Source organism: Gadus morhua, chromosome 2, assembly GCF_902167405.1.
Source record: "Gadus morhua chromosome 2, gadMor3.0, whole genome shotgun sequence".
Taxonomy (NCBI): domain Eukaryota; kingdom Metazoa; phylum Chordata; class Actinopteri; order Gadiformes; family Gadidae; genus Gadus; species Gadus morhua.
The window spans coordinates 12699640-12719416 of NC_044049.1; the positions used below are offsets into that span (position 1 = coordinate 12699640).

The window sequence follows — 19777 nt, forward strand, 5'->3', positions numbered from 1 at the left end:
GCAGGGCTTGGTATCGCTCTGTGTCTGGAGATGTCGGGGTCTCATCTGTGTAACACCTGCATGGCCCCGCTTCAGGCGGATAATTGCCATGTGGAGTGCCCCGTATGCCTGGGTATGGAATACCTGAGGGAGGGGCTGTCAGACAGGGCATGCATGAACTGCAGTTTCTTGCCAAGGGCTGCGTAGTAAGCCAAGCCAGCCTAGGTTGAGGCTCTCCTGCTTGATTCCGAGCTACCCTCATCTGGCGGCTCTTACACCCGGACACTATGGTAAGATGAACTGTGGGTGCCCCACCATGGGAAAAAACTAGGGGGGTGGACAACCCGGCGACCAGGGTAGACACATGAACATCTGAGTTTCCCAGATTAAAGCACTGCTGCTTCATCTGCAGCTAGGGGGAATCGACCCAGCCGGGCCTCCCCCAAAAACTCTTGAGGGGGAGGAGAACGTTCTGTCCAGCGGAACATCCTGCAGTCTTTTTGAGGAGCGGGAGGCAGAGCCTCCATATTCTAATTAAGAGCGGGGGACAGCGCAGGGCTCCAGGGCCGGATCAGAGGCTGGCCCGCTTAGGGCACAGTCAGGGATGCACATAGCACTAGCTCGCTTGAGGCTGGACAAGACCCCAGGTCAAACTGCTCCGCTGCTCTGTTGTAAGTATAAACAAAAACTTTAGTTCATGGCCTTACATTTCAAAAATTGATTGCACTGGAAATACTGCCCGGTCCGTGTGAGGCAATCTGCTCAAGCCAGGAGATTTCGTCATGTCTAAGTTATCACAAGAGAAATGGAGGATTAAAGCATTCCTTTGTTTTTCAGTGTTTGGAGCCAATATAAGATCAACTATTTTCTTGTTATGAAAACCATTAGAAAAGCAGGGACCCTGCATTATCTTGGGTTGATATCTGCAACACCATCGCAATAAAGGGTTGGACGGAATTGGACTGATAATCCTGCACCTAAGGTGAATGAGTGTTTAGGCATGCCTGCAGGGCAGGCCTAAATGCAAACCTTCATGGTAAATACCATTGCGGGGGGTCAGGAGCAGTGCCATTTCTGTGATTGTGAGTATATGCTTCTGCTTCCAATCATCATGCACATACATTCACTTTTTCAATGCAGTGGGTGAAGAGGATGAGGTCTCGATTCAAGAGGCAGTGGAAATGATCGCAGAGGCACTGGAGTTCAAGGGCCAAATACATGTATCCTTTGAACACTCTTAAAGGGTAAGTAAACCCCTATTTTAGCTGGAGAACTTCCACCTATTAGTTTTAACAACTGCGATCTGAGCAGAAGTGGCAGTCGTAAAGGCCAATTGAGTTCCATAGAAGCAAGTGTGAGGGCCATTGTCAAAACAACGCTGGCAATCATTTCTTCAGAAGTAGCGGACAGTAATGGTCACAAACACTCTTGAGACCCATATGAAATTGTTTTCTACCGAACAAAGGGATTTGGGGGATACTTACCATATAAATTTGACTGGAAGAAAAACTTCTCTTTGGACTTTGGGCTTCATGAAACAGATACAGATGACTTTATGTGTGATGTGGAGGGGTGGTCATAATCACAAACCGTGGCTTTTCTAGTATTTGTGGAGGCTTAGCCAAGACTTCTGGGTCTGGGGCAATCTTTCTTTGGAATCAAGCCAGGATTTACAATATGGGCAATCAGGGCAAGTTCACAGGGGCCCCTGGGCACAAAAGGGCCCTCCTTAATGGGAGAGGAAAAGAGGTTAAAAGTAGTAGACCTACACATTCACGTCATTACTACCTGCTGGGTCGCGCGGTCACCCTCTACTCCGACCCCGCCCCCCCTGCAGTGGCTCCACCGCATGAAGGATTTCAACGCGAGGATGACCCGCTGGTACCTCGCGTTGCAGCCCTTCAACTTCCGAGTCGTGCACCGGCCTGGGGCGCAGAGGGCCCTGGCGGACTTCCTCCGGGGGAGTGAGTTGGCGGCCGGATGTGTCCCCGGCCTGTGTGGGGCGGTGGTGGTGTGTTGGGGGACGTGCGGCGTCTGCCCTGCGGGTGGAGCGTGGGCATGTTGGAAGCACACCGGATCTGCTGGGTTGGTTGGGTCGGATTGCGAGCAGGTGCCCGCAATCAGACCAATCAGGGAGTGTGCATTGATGTGCCTGCTTTATCTTGTAGTAGGAGAGCGGGAGCCTGGGAGGAGGACGATTGAAGCACGAGGACTACTGCTGCAGGAATATAGCTTGGATGCTCCCTGTTACCGCTGTCCCGGGCCCCTGGTTTCTTGACTGTTGTGTTTATTTTGAATTAAAGACCTGCTTTGTACTCTCAAGCACACGCTGTCTCCATCCGCTCTGCAAGGACTTGTTACAATAACGAATCCTGCATTGGAAGTCATTGCCATATTTATGGTCTTACCTTACATTCGTTGTAATTGCATGAGAACAAAAGCATTGTAATAAAAAAGGCTGCCTTAATGCACGGGCTTACGTTAATGTTAAAGGACTTTCGTGTATAGCCTAGTGTTCATCGCGAAGCTCTCCATCTTGGGAATGTCGCACTGCACTGATATTAACTCTCGTAGTCTATCTCTCCTCTTATCAGATAATCTTCTTGGGTCGTTGGATTCACTCATAGCCTACGTTTACGCTTTACATGGCAAGCCTTTTCAACAGAAGTCACGGCAAACCGGACTCGTGTATCATCAAGAATGAGCAATACATTGAAGGAAAAAAACAATAGAGTGGATAGATATCATAGTTCTCCGTCTTCCGTCCTCACTCCCTTTGTTTCCCATGATTCAGATATTTCCCAGATGCTAGTGATTAATGGGGAATTTTACGCCATTACAACTAGACAACATTGCCCGGGACGTTTAAATTATAAATATCTCAGATTTCTCTGAGATTAGTAATTGCTGAAAACTTTTGGGATTATGTTCGTACACAAGAAAATAAAATATATAACATAAGGCTGGTCGTTTCTAAATGTTTTAAAGGCACCCAGTGCAACCTACAATAAATAAAGCAGGCTTCCAGTCAATGGAAAAATGGCTTCTCCCCACCGGCGATTGTTGTTGTTTACGATTTTCTATCAGTTCTCTTCACACAGCGACGTCTCATCTTTGCTCCTTGAATGTCGATATGTAATGGTATGGAGTTATTGAAACTTACTACGTGTAAAAAAGACTAGAAATTGAATGTTTATTTTTCATTGAATGTTTACATAAAGTTGCACTGGGTGCCTTTAATGCTGAAATCTTACATATTCTACCATTAATATATATTTCACTTAAAAATATATATTGTATCTGATCTGTTCAAACCTGATTGATGCATCCCTTCTACTCCCACATCTGAGTTTGGCCGGTCAAGTCTGCCATTTTTAACAGCGATTTGAATGTTATACCCATTGTGAAACATCTAGTCGAATTGCATTTTAGTAAGGGTCAGGCTACGTTGTAATAATTTTGCAGAAATATTGACAATAAGATAGCTCTGTTGAGAGGAGTTCTACTGCCTGACTGGAAGCAGACCTATTCCCTTTATAGATATAATATATTGAGGTCAGCCACAATCCAAAGCATCTTGCCCAATAACCTTGACCCATGATACCAGCATTACACCAGCTTGTCAGATGGCCAATTGAAGAAGACAGCCAACAATGCCAAGCTGAGACGCTACCTCCCAGACTTCCCCTTCACACCACTAAGAGAAGGTCAGAGCTCAAGAATTCAAGATCCCCCTTATAAAACAACAGGGTCATCTTAGAGCTGAAAAATAGCAATGATGTTGTGGTCCAGCGACCATTAATTAATATGAATATAGCGGTTAAACTTTCCCACTCAAAGCTTTAACTGCAATTTAGAAGTATAATTAAACTTTATGTGGAACATGGATAGATAATAGGAATACACTCATCTGTTTCTTATATCACTACCATCAGTTGTTTAGATACATTATATTGTGTTTTTCTGTATTTTTTCCTTCCTCCTTGCAGGCACCAAATTGACCTGTGACTGGTTTGTCAAGAACTACCAAAATTCCCCTAGAGCACACAGAGAGATGTTGTAATACCATCATGGCAAACTAACAAACTGTGTCATGCAGCTGGTCATCAAATTCATTTTTCCTATTTGTTGTTTTCTCCTATTTGTCGTTTTCTTCTGAACTTATTGCTTTAGCCAAAAGCACTGCAATAAGTGCCCCACAACACATGCTTTTCATATCCAGCCCAATCCCATTTCACTTTTTAAATAAATGTTACTTTCTAATGTTATTCCTGTCAACTGTGGTAATGGCTCCTCTGCAGCTTCTGGACAGCTTCTGTTCTGTCACTAGCTTTGAACCTAGATCAGGCCTATATTCCCTGCTACAGGGTTATCTCCTTCCCTCGCCCGGACATAAAAATCAACCGACTGAACCAGCAGCGGGTTTTTGACAATGGTGACGAATGTTAGTACATTGAATTAAAGTTGTGGTGGCCCAGCCACTGAGCAGTACCCTACATGGCCACATGGTGGCCACAAAGGCAAGCAAAGTCAGCCAAGGGGTGTGCTGTGGGATGGGATGTACTACTCTAAAAGCTGTGTCTATAGAGACCCCGCCCCACTCAGGTGTCTCAGCTTACCACAGGTTTGCTGAGTAAGCCCTGCAATCAGGAGGCCTTTTAACTTCACCAGAACAAGCTGAAGACAGACTGGCTGGAGGAGCGTGTGGAGACACACGTTAGGCCAGTCTCGTGGTAAGGGGCCTGTGGTCAACCCTCTTGACCAATCCGAACCCTTATAGTGAAATTACGTACAAGTCAATAGAATATAATGCATAGGCCTAGATGTTTGTGTTGGCCTACAGTGATTTTTTACGAAAATGAATCATGAGTGTGCAACATGTGACCAATGCCATAAGATGAAATAGTCCTATAATAGGTTTCGAATGCATTCTTTCAATAATGTCAGTCTGTGGTCTATTTTGCAGTTCTGACTTGTCTCTTGTAAAGCAGGAGGAGCCATCAACTCAATGTCCTTGACCCTGGCAGAAACTATTCATTCTGTTCTGTGTTTGCGCTTGTGTGTGTTGGAGGGAGAGAGTGTGTAGATTTTGCATGTTATGCACACATCACAAAACCATATAATTATAATTAGGGAAGAATTAATTGACTGTTCTTGTCATGTAATATGCGGGAATTTTACATCTAAATATATTGGGTTAGGTCGGTTGGATTACCGCATGGCCAGGTCTAAAGCGATAGTCTCTCTAGTTATGTGTCTCCCCCTTCTGTCCATAATAAAACAATACTTAAATGGGGCATTGCTGCGGTAGGTACCGTCTGTGAGGCCACTTAGGACGTGGCCGACATTAATTCCACAACTAGTTTCGACTATTAACTCAGCTTCAACAGCTGTCTCTAAATATATACGATGCAATATAGACCTAATAACACATTTGACTAGAAACGTTAGAAAGTTAACATTTTCCTAAATACCATTTCATTTAATTGAAAAATATTGCCACCTGCTGGCGTCTTTCTTTCATCCGTTTGAAAACTACACCTCCCAAGGTACTTTGCGCTTACAAAATGGTGTCGTGCAGGTCTACAGCTCTACCTAAAATCTAAACCGATCACTGTCTTTAGCTGATAGAGGACATATATCCACTATAATAATGAAATTGCTAAAAAATGTATTGACACAGATAAACTCGCTTAACATAAGTAAATATAGGCGTTGTCAGAGTTCTACAAACTCTACGATCCGTGTAACCGGCAGTGTTTTCTCACAGCTAGAACATTACGTGGACGGCTCGTCGCGGGATTTGATCCAACGACTCAGCACGCAGGTAGAGGTGCGAACCCAATTTATCAGCAAAGAGGAAGAATGTGCTCTTTTTCAAGAACTCGAACCTGGGTTGAAAAGGAAACGTTACCAATTTGACCACTGGGATGATGTAAGTTTGAATTTTTATTATCTGCGTTTTGGTCAGGTTACGGTCACTTGTTTTGCCACATTAAACCCAGGCGCGTGTCAACAAATGTGATGGCACACTAGGCGAGTGATGGGGGGCACGGTACCCTCCGACCACAACAGAGAATGTATTCGTTCCTTCAGTTTGTACGCCTTTTGTACAATTAAATGCAAACATTCTGCAATACACTGTTACTGGGTCTGGGTCACATAGTAATGACCCTTCCAAACAGTGAGGTAGCTATAAAGATAATGCTTTTCTTTAAGTACAATGCAGATTTCGAATAGATTATTGAAGATGTCATTGGTTTAATCTGCATTTCACTTTTTTTTTTTACCGGGCTGAAACGAAGTTTATCTTTTTTTAATCTCTGAACATTTTGTGTTTTTTTTATTTCAAACTCTTAATTTAAAATAAATCTCTTAAAATATGGCTATTGTATCTGCCTAATTGAACTCATCATTCATTAATATTTATGTTCTTTCTACTGCTCAGGCTATTCACGGGTACAGAGAGACCGAGCGTGGAACATGGGGGTCGGTTTGTGAGGGTGTCTTAAGGCGTGTCAAATCTGTAGCTTTCCCTGAGGGCAGTCCACTTCTTGGCCCCGTTCATGTCCTAGATCTGGACAAGGCTGGCTTCATCAAACCACACATCGACAGCATCAAGGTACGAATCGTAAGATAACGGAATGTAAGAGTATATTATTCTATACTATATATTATATATATATATATATATATATATATATATATATATATATATATATATATATATATATGAATAAGAGCTATGGTGCTTTATAAAATACTCCACCACGTTCTTGCACTTCAAAAAGTGCCAACCCAGATAAAGTTTCAGAGCAAGAGTGTCAACGTTTAGAAACTCAATACAACTAGACTCCCAAACTTTACCTTGCGCGCTACACCTATAGCGTTTTCCATTCACACTTTTGGCCGTGGTGCACCGTGCCGCACTGATACTCGTTTCCACTACCAGCTTAAACACAAGGCGCCTGTACCGCGCCCGAGATGGAGCATTTACTCGCTCGGGCCAAAGTGAGTTCGCCCCGCCTCCAAGTCGGTCTCTAAAATTGTAGGAATATAGACCTTTACAAATACAATAAACTGTGCCTTCTTGTGTATGAGACGCATTGTTGCATAAGAAACATTGACGTTTGTCAACAATGATGGCACACAAACGTTGTGACTTTATCCTCACAATAACTATATCTTCTTTCAAACTATTGAACGTTGAACGATAATTTTGATCTTTCATATGTGTTTCATATTCAAATGGCTCATAATGAATCTTTTCAAAATAGGCATAACGCTGTTGATATTTCTTATGAAAGGGTAATTTCTCTGTAGAATGTATTTACATGAATAAATAATAATTCCATGCAGTAATAATTGCATGTAGTATGTACGTATGAAAATGATGTATGTAAATGCAATATTTATTTACTTTTTACCCTTTCGTCCTAGTTCTGTGGCAGTACAATTGCAGGGCTCAGTCTCCTATCAGACAGTGTGATGCGCTTGGTAAAGGAAGACGACGCTCACCAATGGCTGGATCTCTTTCTGCCACGATACTCCCTCTACATATTGAGGTTTAGTATGTTGCTTCTCCCCCTTTATCGCTGCTTTGTTTGCATTTGCAATTCCAATCCAAATATTGTATATTATTTTAGGGTGGAACTGATTTTTGGTTGCTTGTCTACTCTTCCTTTGATCTGCTCGTAGAATACACCTCTATCTATATATCTTTATATATGTATATGTATATGCCTGAACATGCATACAAATAAGTAGGGGTTGGTTGAAAAAATATATATACTAAATTATATTATTGAACTTTTTCTGATATTTTTTCAACATGATGCGCATGTTGTATTGATTTTTATAGTTTATACATCTTGTAATCCAAATCTGATTAATTAATGTTACTTTGATTTAAATACATCAGAGGGTGAAACAATCCCTATCTTTTGAATTGTACCCATTAGAACTAATGTAGCCTGAGAAGGAGTGCATAATGAATAATAAACCTTTTTATCCAGGGACACGGCCCGGTATGGCTTCACCCATGAGATCCTGAAGGACGAGCAGTCAGTGTTTCGTGGAAGCAGAGTCCCCCGGGAGCGACGCATCTCAGTCATTTGTCGAAATCTTCCAACGGAAAAGCAGGAGACCTGCCGATGATGGCCAATAAAGATGTTCGAAATGATTACATCCCTGTGTGAATGAACTACTCTTGAAAATCCGTGGAGGGTAACTGGTAATAACAGGAAACAATCATGGATGTATTAATCAGATATGGAGAGGAGTGGAATAAGTTATATTAACATTTCAAAATGGTGGTAGCTAAAGTTATACTGCATAAAAGGGATGGAAGATTCTATAGAATGTTACACTAAAACGTCAGTAGCTGGGGAAAGTAGGGTGACTTTAGATACGAGTGGGGCCTTTGGCCATAGGGTAGTCGATGAAGCATGGCCATTAGAATCCAGTCATTCGCATACTCTGAGGCTGTGTAACTTATCTGGCAAGAAATAGCCAGTATTTATGTTGGCACAAAACGGGTCTTAAATCTATTGAGCTTTGTGATCTTTTTACTAGGTCATGTCATTCAATCAAAACATGATTCAAATGAACACAGTGACCCCTTATGGCCAATTTTCACCAGAACTGGCACGGAAGCGCCACGGCAGTAAAACGGTCGCCAAAAATAATGGCAACCATTAAAGTCAATGTAGGCTATTTCACTGGATACGGTCGTGGCATGGCACGGAACCGTCCCCAAACCGGCACTTCTATTATTTGAAAGTTGCCGGTTCGCAGCTGTGTCTCAAGGCCAAGTTCCACCAGAAGCGCCACGGCAGCGAAGCGGCTGTGTTCCGTACTGCAATCCCCACAGGAAGCGGTACGGACACGTTCCAGATGATGGCTCAGATGATGGTGCATACGTGCATAATTATAATAGGCCTATATATGTATTGTAAAAATGATTATTATTAGAATGAGTCGTACAATATTATTCACGATTTATAATCAACCCCTACACATCAATCTTATAACCCATTAAATACGGCATGATTTAGATGTCATGGCAACGTCACTGTCCGCTCGCGACATTGGATTTGCGATTAGAGGATAGACGAGGCATCGACGCAGACTTTCATTTCTTCTTTGCCACTGATTAGCTTTTTATACCATAGATATAGAATGTATAATATATTACAATATCCTGTGAATTGCGTCGGGGTCGATGCGAGCTCATGAATATTGATGAGCAAATGCAAACTGGCTGTAGAAGTGTTCTGAGACAAAGCTTCGAACCTGTAACTTTCAAAAATACAAGAGGCACGAATCGTAAACAAAGTGCTGGTTTGGGGACGGTTCCGTGCTGTGCCGCGACCGTATCCAGTGGAATAGCCTACATTGACTATAATGGTTTATATTATTTTCGGCGACCGATTTACTGCCGTGGCGCTTCCGACAGTTCTGGTGGAAATTGGCCTTCAGAACACTTCTACAGCCAATCTGTTTGCATTTGCTCATGAATAAATAAAAAAATGCGGGTGCAGCCATTTTTGTTTTTGAGTCTAACGCAGTCTCACTGAACTCACTCTACTTTCAGAATAGACCTCGGAAGAATAGTGATGGATTTGTTTTCTTGATTCAGTTCACATCGGTCAATTCGCCAAGAAGAATCGTTCAGAATCGTTTGTTCGTTCATTCGCATTTCCTGTAGCAGTGAATCGAATCATTGAATGCACGGTTCTCAGTCAGTCGGACTCCGCCCTCGTTCTCGTTCTCAAACGATCGTGCAAGTCGGTCATCAATCAACACAACATTACAACTTTAACCAAACGCAGCGGGATGGGGGTGTAGTGGATTATTGGATGTTTAACATATCAGTAAGATAATAGCCTTGATTTAGCAATGATGGAGTTTAAAAGTTTGACGAGATTTTAAAAATCTCGTCAGAGCAGAGCAAGGCGTCAGCTCTATCGGTATCAAACAACACTCCTGTCACCCAGAAAAATGTAAAAACTAAAATGCAGGGCACAAGATCACTGGGACTACAACAGGGAAAAGTTAAAAAAAATAAAATAAAAGGAAGACAAACCAGGTCACCGTCAGATGTGTAGTCCAGGGATTGGCAAAGACAGAGAAACAGGATCAGAATTCCAAGCGGCTGATCCAATCAGCAGACAAAACCCCAAATCAAGAAACAGGCAGGAATCAAACAGGATGCCAGAATACTTGCAAAAGGGCTAGAGAATCCAATATCATCCCGCTGCAGACACAAATGGGCGTTCTCGTGTGGTGGGGGTTCCCATTTACGCAGACTGGAACGCCCCCTTCTTATTCTTCGTCGCCTTTCTCGCTGAACTGTATTAAAATGTCAAAGTGTACTACTCCGAAGCCATGTAAATAGTGTTGTAAATAAACTTACAAAGCTTTTCAAATCTTACCGGGATTGGGCCTTTTTACACGTCTGCCGGAGGCATTGTTACAAAAAGTAGGGTCATAGAAACGCGGTCCTGAAACTGTTGCCGGAACCGTCTACTTTCTGAAATGGCGTGTGACCGCCTCTGTATTAAAAAGAAAGCGAAACAGAAAGTGACGTAACAATTGACAAGCGCAGCCGCGAGGTAGAGAAGCCACCGTTTTATATCTTAAAATAATAGATACATTTAGACTTTGAAGAAAATTGGATAAGAATCGATTTGGGGATGTTTAGGCGATCAAGGAATATACTACGTGGGGATCTTAAACCTATTCAATATACGACGTAGGAATCTTAACCCTATTCATTAACGGCTTTATCATTTTATAGGTTAGCCTCGAAACTATTTTAACCATATAGGCCTAGTCCACTTATTCCACTTGTCAGTGGAATAGTTTCATTGTGTATTTTGCAGGTTGTAGCCGGATTGCATCGTGGAATCTGAATGTCGGATGCTGGAGTTTGACATCAGGTCACTTGGAAAGGGAAAGCGTCGTCCATCCCGAAAGTGCACGGGGAATTTCGACTTTCCAATCTCTTGGTGCTTAAATGTGTGGATCCTGCGCTCAGGTAACATTCGCAACAAAAACATATTCACCATACCACACTAATACTTGAGCTCTTGCTATCGTTTCTACAAGAACTTAAATCCAGTTTTATCGCAAAATGCTGAACTGTATTTTGACGTTGGTGTTCCTGTGCAGCTCCGTTGTTACTGTGCAGAGCTGTGATTGGCTTCGACTCTACGGGGACCTCAGCAATGACTCGATGTCACTGTTAGACCAGATGGTGAGTAGCTTGTTTAAAGAAATTTCTTAAAACTTTGTGTTCATTCATTTCGAACCTGATGCATTAACTTTTACAACTTGTTCAAACCATAGTCCAAAAACAGAACAACATGCAGCAACAGGAAATACTACTTGATAAAATCGCAGTTATCTATTCTTCTGTTTAATGGTGTTAGGAAAACTTGAGATAGATAGAATATCAGTTTACATAATGCCGTTGGTTTGTTGGCTACTTAAATATTCAGGCGATTTGTTTGCTGAACAAAATAAGTGCTGTGTGCATTAAGTTTTTTAAATCTGTGCATGTGTGTTGTTTCAGACAAATAATTAAACGTGTGTGTTAAGCTAACTACTGGTTGCCAATCCTTTACGTAAGTAACATGTGGTTTTTTTGTTTGTGTGTGTGTAGGGCGGTGAGATGACGGACCAGCAATGTCCCGTCCCCTTTCCAGAATCATTCTACAGGCACATCAAAAAAGATAAGGTAATTGAGTCCATTGTGTCCATTGTCTCTATGATCTGCAAAATGCCACCCTAATCTCCCAAACATAAACAACACATATTATTCATCCTTCTTATGTACTTGACTATAAACAAACCCTCCAAAAATAACCCAATCATACTTGTGTTCTGATTGTTATAGTCATTTGTTTTATTTCTAAAACTTTCTAAAAAAGAATCAGTCTTTCATGCGGTCTGTTATTTAGACTGACCCTCTATGACCCGGTCTGACCTTCTGCATGTCTTTGTTCTCTGTCTCTGTTCAGATGGAGGCGAAGTTGGAATTCATCGGAGACAGTCTTACGCAAATCATCCAACTGTATCACGGGAACCGCTCCTCTGTGTCCTGGGACCATAACAAGACGGAGCGCTTCCTCATCACCGTGGACAGACAGGCCAGGGAGATCAATAGTTGTGTGAGTAGACAGACAGACAGACAGACAGACAGACAGACAGACAGACAGACAGACAGACACAGACACAAACACAAACACACACACACACACACACACACACACACACACACACACACACACACACACACACACACACACACAGGCAGACCATAGTCAGACATGCATGTTTGACTAAAACCTAATTGCAATGTTTTCATCTTATTTTCCTTCTTTTATTTAGGTAATGGCTAACAAGCAGAAGGTCCAGAGGACAGCCCGGCAGGCAGACAGCCAGGAAGAATCACAGACACATAAGAAGCTGGCCCACTACTACAAAAAACTGTTCAGAGTCACAGTCCACAGGATGGTAAGACCTCACCCAAGTACTGCTATGAAATACTACTATAACACCACTGCTAGAAATACTACTTCTAGTGGTGGTACTGCTGTAGAAACTGCTAACAGTACTACTACAACTACTAGTACTAGTACTTATACTACTAGAGGTGCTATCGCTTTAGATACTACTACCACTACTACTACTAGTGGTAGTATTGCTTTAGATACTACTATCAGTACTACTACCACTAATACGACTAGTGGTAGTATTGCTGTAGATAATACTACCAATACTACTGCCACTACTACTGGTGATAGTACTGCTATAGATACTACTACCTGTATTAATTCCACTACTACGACTAGTGGTACAGTCAGTGCTGCACACAAGAGTTCTAATTATCTGCTTATCAGTTCAAGCAATACTCACAGTACTATCTGTATTCCCAGTGCTTATTACACCATTTACCACCACTAGCTATGAGTATTTTCAGGTATTAGTATTTTGATAATAAAAGTCTCACTTCCTGTTCCAGGGTGAAAGTGCAGAATCATGGGAGCTGATCAGGAAGGAGAGCAAAATGCACCTGGAGAGGCTGGACCTGCTGCAAGCCCGCCTCCCAAGGCCCGCAAGGTCCGGCTAGACAGCAGTCCCAAGACCAACCAGCACCCGGCGAGACCCCCACCGCCCCCGGCCCCACCTCTAGGCCGGCCTCGTCCGGCCAAACCAACGCCCCTAGACCCCACCATCTCCAGACCAGCCGCTTCTGGCTAGGGAGAGATCCCCGAAGTCTTTTATTATTTATCATTTTTTTTTAATCTTTTTTTTTATGACTTATTTATTTCCAAACTTATCTTTAAACAAATGTTGTTTAAATTTTATTTATTGATATTTATTATCTTTAGGTTTAATTATTTTATTTTATTATTATTATTATTATTATTTATTATTTTATTATAGTTTATTTATTTATTGAAAGTATTTTTTCACATGTTTACATATTTATTGATCCACTATTTTTATAGGCCAACAGATCACAGTTCATGTATTTTTCAGGTTTTCTTATGTGTATGTATTTGTAGGTCATTTTATTGTACCACACTGTATGATAAAAAAAAGAAGTATTTATATATTTTTGTAAGTCCTTGATTACCTCAAAAAAAAATTATGATTGCATGACCAAAAACTGCAAAAAAGTTTCTTGAATAAAGAACAAACCTAAACTGCCATGTTACTGTTTCGTCCTTATTAAATTGGGACCAGTCTAACCTGGATCAGAAGTGTTAGTGATCACTTATGCGTCAAAGTTTGCTTAGTACAGGATCACATATGCCGATCGCATGGTTCTTCATTGTTCATGCGATCGATCATCCAAATTCATAGGATTTAAAATAAATCTAAACAAAGCTTTAAAAATCTTTCCAAATACTTAATTTGTCCCCTCAGCATGAAATTTAAGGCAGGTAGTTTACAAACGATAAGAATGACAATACAATACAATACAATACTGCATTAAGGTGCTGAATTCAACTTGAAGGCCAAAAAGGAAAATAACTCACTGTTAGTCGCTTTACATATGTGGCATACATCATGTATGAATTGACATTTGAAAAGGGTGAAGAATATTGGTAGCAGGGGAAACCTCTAATGGAAGAAAATGAGTACTACAGTATGACGTCAAGGGACGTTTTTATGAATGAACCTTCCTCAATCCCAGTTCAGGGGACGAATACATGGATATGGAAGAAAACGAAATAATGCACCCTCGGCCTCAACTACGTCCTTGTTGACTTAATGATCATATTATATGTATGCCTATTTTCAATGTTATTTTAACGTCTTCATTAAACGAATAGGCCTATCGTGAAGATAAGACAAAATATTCGGCCCACCCAATTATGTAGCCCATATGTCCCAGCAGTGTGCGAAATACACTATTGCAGTCAGGGGAACTCACAATACCGTTACTGCAATCATGGAAAATCGGTGTTGAATAGAGGATTCTCAATAAGTCTCCAGTAGCACCGATGCATATGACCAAAATATATTTTACATTTGACTATATATTTTTGTTAAAAATCATATGGTGTGTCAATAATCCTGTTTTAAAATGACCCCCACACAATTTGCGTAGTCAGGATGCTCAATGCTCAATCAGCGGAGCTCAGCTCTCCAGATCCCCACCAAAAAAATGAGATGGATGAGACATAAAAGTGTAGGATACATGCTCCCTTTCCCAACTCCTAGAGATGATCAGGGAAACTAGGTTCTCTTTTGCAGACTGAACACAAAATGTTTATTTTATGGGTAGTTTAGCTTCAGCTGGAGCAAAGCCAAAATAACAAAAAAAAGTACTTGAAAACGAACTAAAATTGAGAGAGAGAGAGAGAGAGAGAGAGAGAGAGAGAGAGAGAGAGAGAGAGAGAGAGAGAGAGAGAGAGGGAGAGGGAGAGGGAGAGAGAGAGAGAGAGAGAGAGAGAGAGAGAGAGAGAGAGAGAGAGAGAGAGAGAGAGAGAGAGAGAGAGAGAGAGAGAGAGAGAGAGAGAGATGGAGATACAGAATTAGTGATAGTTACAGAGAGTTAGGGAATTTGAAAGAGAGGAGAAGGTTTAGAGGTTGAGAGACACAGAGAGATCAACAACTGGTAAGGAGGGAAAACGCTCAAATAGCCTACAGACTCAAATGACCCAGGGTCATAAGTGTATGTTAATCGGAAATAAAATCAGATCAACCCCATGTACATTCGGTGGTAACTGTAATGTGTATTGTACCCTGACGGTCAGGTAGAAAATAGTTACTTCAGAAATACATCATGGTCCCTGGGGGAGAACCCGATTAAACTAACACGCTTTCGTTTTCTATTAGTTGTACTTATTCAATTCAGACAAGTTGTCACCCGGGGAGACCCATCTTTAGGCTATAATCTGAGAAAACATAGACTTTGTATTGGTTTCCGTCAAATAAAGAGCTTATTGGGTTTGTTAATGGGATATCGCGTTAAGAATTGTTTTAAGTCCTTGTAGGCTCCCAATAGGTTGAATAGTAATGGTCGGTCATTGGCTTACATTCATATGTGCTGGCTCATTCATATTTTGTTTTACGAATGGGCTGGGTATTTCGGATTCCGTTCATACGGAAGTGCCCGAAGCAACTTCGTCAGAAGCTCAGAGACAAGGAAAGAGAAAGTAAGAAGGAAAGCAAAAGCAATTTCCTTCCTTCCCGATTATCCGCAATAAATACATAATTTAAAAAATAATTAACAAATTGAAAACACTGACATACATACAGATTCATATGCATACAGTCTGTCTCACTCAGCACTTGTTTTTTGTAACTGGGCTGTGCAGCAACTTTTTCATAGAACACCACTGCCAAAAAGACATAAGACTGACAGACAGACAGACATAGAGAAGACCGATAGGCAGAGAGACATTCAGGAAAGCTGGCAGAAAGACTTAAAGAGCACATCAAAACAATAGAATGGAAAAGAATAAGAGTAAGTAGGTGATAAGATGTTGAGATCAGGGCTGTGACTAAGGTAAATGTATGCATCTTAAATCAAACCCACAACATATATTGGTCTACAGGATGCCTATTCGATTTTACCCACAACCTCCTTTTGTCCCCTTCAATCATTTTTATTTCTAAATTGATGTAACATATTAAATTGAAGAGAACTCCACTTTAGAAATAATTCACGCATAAGCATAAAATGCTTAAACTTTTAAAATATTTGTAAAGGTAGGCCTATTAATCAGTGAATTGAAACAGTTTGCATGGACCAAACTAAGGAATTGATTCAGAAAATACTTTCAAACAAATTCTGTGTTTGTGATCCCCACTTAAATAATGAGATTTGTACCCCTTGCCTACAACCTCCTTATCCAAACTCACTTAACTGATTGTTCACTTATCTACTAAACATTGAAAAAGACAGAATCATAAAATAAAAGATGTATACCCCAAATCTCTACCCCCACACCTGAAACCTATACTCAAAATATAGATGTTGAAACCTCAACGACCATTTGGTCAGTTTAAACAGAATTCAAAGCCCCAAAATGAAGACTCTTTTTGTTTGGTAAAGCCCCTCATCTATTTTTTTACAGGACATCCTGGCATCTTGTGGTTTATCAAACCACATCAGCTGGCAAAAAAAACAATCAATGCTGAGACTTGTAATTCCCCATCATCTCTTTATAAGCTACAAACATTTTCCTTAAGACATCAGACTGGTGGTATAGAGCTCTGTAGAGTAGAAGTAACATTGAGAGAGAGAAAGGGAGTAAAACATAAATAGTGATTTAGTGTGTAGATATTACAGTGATTTAAGGACTTTAGGTTCTGTTGGAGGATTGTTCTAGTGTAGTTTTGTAGCAGTCAGAATGTGGCCTGTCTTCGTGTCTTTGGTTGCTTTGTGCTGGACAGGTGTGTCCAAGTCCTCCATGGAGTGTCCCTGGAACAAGTTTCACCTGGGCCGCATCAACAACAAGATCATCTTCCTTCTTGAAAACATGGTAAGACACACACCCACCACCCCACACACACACACACACAATATAAATAATTGTAAAGCTGCGTAGAGCAGCCTGTTGGCTGACTGCTATTATATTTGAAACGTGTTTTGCCGGGAAAAAGGGGAGGACGTCTCGATGTCTAAGCTTGGATAATGGCAAAAAAAGTCTGTTCTTCAGAACTTTTTCGTTATTATGTGAAGCACTATATCCACTCAAGCTATACTCCCATCGTCTCTTTAGAACTAAAATTAATTAATGATTATAACTAACGTTAGTTTAAGACATTAAATGCGAGCGCTCAAATGAAATTGCAGTTAACTTAAGGTCAGAGGGGCCAGTAATAAAGAAGGAATTTATGTTTCTTACACAGAGTAGCTTTGAAATAAGTGTTAAAGAAAAGGAGAATTAAATTGTGGTTCATTATGAATGTTTTTAACCCCTAGTTCAAAATCAAACTAGGTTGGTCTGGTTTGATTAGTCGAGTCAAATATCAAAATAAATAACTGACACTCTATTAATCCAGTAAAAACAATTCTGTCCCCCCCCCCCTTGGTCTGTTTGAGGGTCTTTCTTTCCCTCTTTTTCTGTCTTTCTCTCTTTGTCTGACTAATGGTCTGACTCTTTGTCTGTGTGTCTGTGTGTCTTTCTCTCTTTGTCTGACTAATGGTCTGACTCGTTGTCTGTGTGTCTGTGTGTCTGTGTGTCTGTGTGTCTGTGTTTCTGTGTGTCTTCCTCTCTCATTCTCTATCTCTCCTTGTTTGTCGCTCTCAGGGAGGATATTTACCTCGACAGTGTGCGGAAAACCAGACTGCACCTATTTTCCCACAAAATGTCTTCAGTGATGCAAAGGTAAACATGGCCCACCTCTACTGTCTGTCGAGCTGGTCTCTCAATGAGCCATTGCCTTCCCACCTCCTCGTTTCTCCTCTCATGTGCCCTCCTGTCTACTTCTCATCTCCTCTCTACTTATCCTCCCTTCTTCTCATCGCTCATAAACTAACCTTCTCTTCTCTCCTCTCTACCTCCCTCCTCCCTCCTTTCTTCCGCTCTTCTCTTTCTCCCTCTTATCGTTTCCTCTCTACACATCTCTTATCTTCTCTTCTTTTACAGGAGGATTCGGTACCAATACTTGCCTTGAAAACATTGCAGCTGTTCTCACAAGTTTTTGATGGCAATCAGACCTCGATGCCATGGAATCCGATGACAGTACGGCTCTTGAACAACCTTGTTTTCCGCCAAACAAACAATCTACAGCAGTGTGTAGGTTCTAGTCCCTTTTTTTGTGTCTGACAGCCTAACATACCACCTCTGGTTGGGTGTAGGATTTAAATTGGCTAGATCTTCAGAAGGTCGGGGTGTCTCATAACAATTCAATGTTTGGGTTTGAATCTTAATACTTGTGGTAAATATTTTGTTGGGTTAAAATCCTAAAATATATGGGGCTTGGAGTTGAAATCCTTACAATGGAATAGCACATACATAACAAAAGAACAGATCAGTAAGTTGTGGGTTTGGATGAAATAGACCAGAAAGTTGTGGATTTGAATCCGCTAGACTAGTCTTGACACTAGTGAATTTGAATCAGTATAGGTTGTGTATTTAAATCCTGATGAATGGGATTGTACAGGTGGACAAGGATGGGGTGACGGATGCAGAGACCCCAGCAACAGCCCTGGCCTCCTTTGCTGATCATCTGGCCATCTTACACACTCAGGAGGTCTGTATTCTATTCTATTCTATTGTCTGTCTATCTCTTCATGTCTTGTCGGTGGGTCTTCCTCTGCCCATTTGCCTCCTCTTTTTCTTTCTGTCTATCTGCCTTAGTGCCTGTCTGTCGGTCTTCTATATATCTGTCTGGTTTGCAGAAGTGTTCGTAAGTGGTCTATCTACCTCGTCACCTCTCTTCATATAACTGATGCTGTTTTTCTGTCATTCGGAACCAGAAATGTGCTTTAGCGTTGGGTCAATCTCACTCTTCACCTCTCTTCATAGGACTTACGCTGTCCTTCTGTCTTTCAGAACCAGAAGTGTGCTTGGGAGCTGAGACGTTACGAGTTCCGCTTGGCTTTCGCACAGCTCAAGAGATTTCTAGACAATCGAAGGAAACCAAACTCGACCAATTAGCAATGAGAAGATATTCATAATTCCTTAAGCAGCATCTATGGCTCCCGCTGTCTCAGCAGGGGCAGAGGCATCCTGAAGGACACCACCCACCCCGGCTACCATCTCTTCAACCTGTTGCCCTCTGGCAGGCGCTTCAGGTCCATATATGTCAGAACAAATAAACTCAGGAACAGCTTCTTTCCCAAAGCTGTCACCATACTGAACTCAGATCTGCACTGATGTTTGTTGTCTGTTTGTGATCTTTACTGTGTATTTAAGTTTTATTTATTTTTATTATATATTTATTTATTTTATTATATATTGCTTTTGTATATAATTATATATTATATATTCGATAACATGTGTTCACTTTTATATATAACAAGGACCTATTTATATGTGGATGAATGTGAGTGTGTGAGTATGTATGCATGAGTGTGTGATTAAACTACATGCAATATTTAAATATTTGTTTGTTTATTTATTTATATTTATTATTGTTAAATAAAGAATTTAAATAATAATTATGTATGAATTTGCATTCATTTTATTGTGAAAATGACTGCAAATGGGTAACATAAAGGAGGAAAGTTTGGTCACAACAATTAGAGATTTTTTTCTGATTAACAATTAAAACATTCAGCTTGAATTCCGTCAGGGACAATCACATTCATCCATTTATA

At 41.0% G+C, this 19777-nt stretch overlaps 4 protein-coding genes across 7 annotated transcripts; all 4 read left to right on the forward strand.

The window, feature by feature from the left end:
* Positions 1-495: 495 nt before the first annotated feature.
* Positions 496-4241, forward strand: LOC115535285 (GDP-L-fucose synthase-like). The gene is made up of 4 exons (XM_030346356.1): positions 496-650; positions 1120-1199; positions 3587-3686; positions 3969-4241. Exons 1-4 carry the CDS (start codon positions 584-586, stop codon positions 4040-4042), a joined length of 321 nt encoding a protein of 106 aa, XP_030202216.1. The 5' UTR covers positions 496-583; the 3' UTR covers positions 4043-4241.
* A 1290-nt stretch (positions 4242-5531) lies between these two features.
* On the forward strand, positions 5532-8166 carry alkbh7 (alkB homolog 7). Of its 2 annotated transcripts, none has more exons than XM_030346312.1 (4): positions 5532-5914; positions 6428-6601; positions 7420-7544; positions 7995-8166. In XM_030346312.1, the coding sequence occupies exons 1-4, from the start codon at positions 5633-5635 to the stop codon at positions 8134-8136; spliced, it is 723 nt and encodes a 240-aa protein (XP_030202172.1). In that variant the 5' UTR covers positions 5532-5632; the 3' UTR covers positions 8137-8166. The 2 variants fall into 2 exon arrangements, with proteins under 2 accessions (XP_030202172.1, XP_030202179.1); XM_030346319.1 differs by having other exon boundaries at positions 7420-7549; positions 7995-8139.
* Positions 8167-10367: 2201 nt separating this feature from the next.
* ifnphi1 (interferon phi 1) lies at positions 10368-13697 on the forward strand. Of its 3 annotated transcripts, none has more exons than XM_030346345.1 (7): positions 10368-10595; positions 10866-11020; positions 11155-11239; positions 11648-11722; positions 12006-12155; positions 12376-12501; positions 13010-13697. In XM_030346345.1, the coding sequence occupies exons 3-7, from the start codon at positions 11219-11221 to the stop codon at positions 13115-13117; spliced, it is 480 nt and encodes a 159-aa protein (XP_030202205.1). In that variant the 5' UTR covers positions 10368-10595; positions 10866-11020; positions 11155-11218; the 3' UTR covers positions 13118-13697. The 3 variants fall into 3 exon arrangements, with proteins under 3 accessions (XP_030202205.1, XP_030202198.1, XP_030202190.1); XM_030346338.1 differs by having other exon boundaries at positions 10511-10735; XM_030346330.1 differs by lacking the exons at positions 10368-10595; positions 10866-11020 and having other exon boundaries at positions 11027-11239.
* A 3022-nt stretch (positions 13698-16719) lies between these two features.
* On the forward strand, positions 16720-19567 carry LOC115539238 (interferon a3-like). Its single transcript, XM_030350345.1, has 5 exons — positions 16720-16991; positions 17763-17840; positions 18102-18251; positions 18619-18708; positions 19011-19567. The coding sequence occupies exons 1-5, from the start codon at positions 16860-16862 to the stop codon at positions 19113-19115; spliced, it is 555 nt and encodes a 184-aa protein (XP_030206205.1). The 5' UTR covers positions 16720-16859; the 3' UTR covers positions 19116-19567.
* The last annotated feature ends 210 nt before the right edge of the window (positions 19568-19777 follow it).